This window comes from Ceratina calcarata, unplaced genomic scaffold (genome assembly GCF_001652005.2).
Source record: "Ceratina calcarata isolate Rehan_Ccalc_2016 unplaced genomic scaffold, ASM165200v1 scaffold4253, whole genome shotgun sequence".
Classification (NCBI taxonomy): domain Eukaryota; kingdom Metazoa; phylum Arthropoda; class Insecta; order Hymenoptera; family Apidae; genus Ceratina; species Ceratina calcarata.
Window position 1 is genome coordinate 1 of NW_017166201.1, and position 1,878 is coordinate 1,878.

General features: G+C 40.7%; 1 protein-coding gene across 1 annotated transcript; it reads right to left on the reverse strand.

Annotated features, from left to right (window-relative positions):
• Positions 1-30: 30 nt before the first annotated feature.
• Positions 31-1,763, reverse strand: LOC108626674 (myosin light chain kinase, smooth muscle). The gene is made up of 5 exons (XM_018027490.2): positions 1,723-1,763; positions 1,461-1,596; positions 959-1,115; positions 637-765; positions 31-393 (listed from the first exon to the last, which is right to left on the reverse strand). The coding sequence occupies exons 1-5, from the start codon at positions 1,746-1,748 to the stop codon at positions 38-40; spliced, it is 804 nt and encodes a 267-aa protein (XP_017882979.2). The 5' UTR covers positions 1,749-1,763; the 3' UTR covers positions 31-37.
• Positions 1,764-1,878: the final 115 nt, after the last annotated feature.

Below are 1,878 nucleotides of genomic sequence, written 5' to 3' on the forward strand. Positions count from 1 at the left end.
ATGAAAAATATATTACACAATGTGCTCATAAGGAAATTTACGTACTTATCACTTCAAGACGAGCGCTGGCTTCGATGCGGCCGTAATCATTTTCCACGATTACTCTGTACAGACCCGCATCTTCCAGAGTGACTTCAACGATCTCCAGTATCTTCACGTCGTCCCTTTCCTTTACGGAGATCCTGGCTGTAGGCGTGACAACCGTGCCATTTTTATCCCATTTCACCCAAGGCGTCGGGTGGCCAGCTACGGCGCACTGAAATCGTACAGTTTCACCTTCTTCGGCCACCCGGTTATGCGGAACCGCGTAAAACTTTGGTGGACTGATCTTCGCTCTCCTCGACGTCGACCTACTTCGCGGAAGAAGCTGAGGAGACCTCAATTCCCGTCCATCTGCGCAAACATAAATTTCCTTGGTTCAAATTTTCAATATGCTCATTTTTATAAAAATTGTGGTGAAATATAGTCAGTGAATTTGTGTGCAAACATTCCTGATGTCAATTGGAAACAATGATATTTAAATTGATGTTTCCTTTACTCCTCAAAAATAATTTGTATCATACAACAGATTTGCGTATCAGATGTCTTATAAAATTTAAAATAAAGAGTTAAATTTTATTTATTTTTTTTATTTACGTGGAACTGTTGGAGACAAGCTTCTAATAGGCGTCGAACGCGGCGTCGATCTCGGCGTCGATCCACCCGACAGAAGTCCTGGAGGTCTTGTCAATCGTTGACTCAAAACGTTTTCCTTTCCCTCGGGCACTAAAACGATTTTAATTAAAATACCGCTTCACATTTTCTATTAGAAAATAATTCATTATCGCGTATCAATCCTTCAATCCAATTGCGCTGGAAATATACGGGTCAGAACGAATAGCATTCGAAGGTTTCTGGTAAGTTATCGATGTTTACACGTTGCTCTGTTATGCGGTCATAATTTATATGGGATAATTACCATCTACTATTAGACACGCCGACGTGAATGCTTTGCCGAGGTCGTTGTAAGCGACGCAGGTATATTCGCCCTCGTCCTCCGGGTAGACGTGCTGGATTATTAAACGCGCGGTCTCTTCATCGAACTCCGAGGAGAAATCGCCACCCATTTGCAGAATCTGCGAACATGATAAAATAGTGATAATACACACTACTCTAAAAAATTATGGAATCACGACATTTGCATTGAAAATTGCCTAAGTTCGGAAAGTCATAACTGAGCGACAAATTACTGTAGGACGATGAAATGTCCAGTGATTCTGATCTGGCCGATTTTCTACTCTGTACAAAAAAAAGAATTCGTCGATTTATAAGAAGACTGACAGAAAACAGGGATGGCTCCAGAAAAGAATTTTACAATAAAATGAAAATAATAATGTGAATGAAATAATATCTTATTTCAAATATCAAGAGCAAGAACTTTCAATGACTCAATAAAAGTAATAATATGAAATTGTGTCTACCTTCCCTCCACGTTCCCAGCGCACCAAAGGCGGCTCCGGCGTGGCGTGTACTTGACACTCAAGGGTAACGGCATCGCCATCGCAACATCTGAGGTCCCGTAGGTCTCTCGTAATCACCGGCAAAGTTAGCACGTTCCTATCAATCAAAATATCATTTAGATGTGTCGATCAAAAACAAATCGATCGCTGTTTCGCAAAACGCTCGCTCATTACGCGTCGCGTCAGCGAAACTTATCTTAGTTGGAATCTTGAGGCCACTTACCCGTGCGTGACCCCCGATTTCTTCATCTTCTCCTCTTTGCCTTGACCTGAAAGTGTAGCAGTTTTAGACAAATTGTCAACCGTACTTTTATTTTATGTTGCATTATACATTTACAAGTAATGGAAATTCAAAGATATTGAGGATTTTATAAATATA

What these genes read in the sequence shown, in the direction of transcription:
- LOC108626674 (XM_018027490.2), bottom strand. Translation starts at nt 1,748, where the DNA reads ATGAAGAAATCGGGGGTCACGCACGG. An exon ending in GCTGGGAACGTGGAGGGAAG is followed by an intron (nt 1,116 to 1,460) that starts GTAGACACAATT and finishes TCATGTTCGCAG; the next exon opens with ATTCTGCAAATGGGTGGCGA. An exon ending in CTTGTCTCCAACAGTTCCAC is followed by an intron (nt 394 to 636) that starts GTAAATAAAAAA and finishes ATGTTTGCGCAG; the next exon opens with ATGGACGGGAATTGAGGTCT.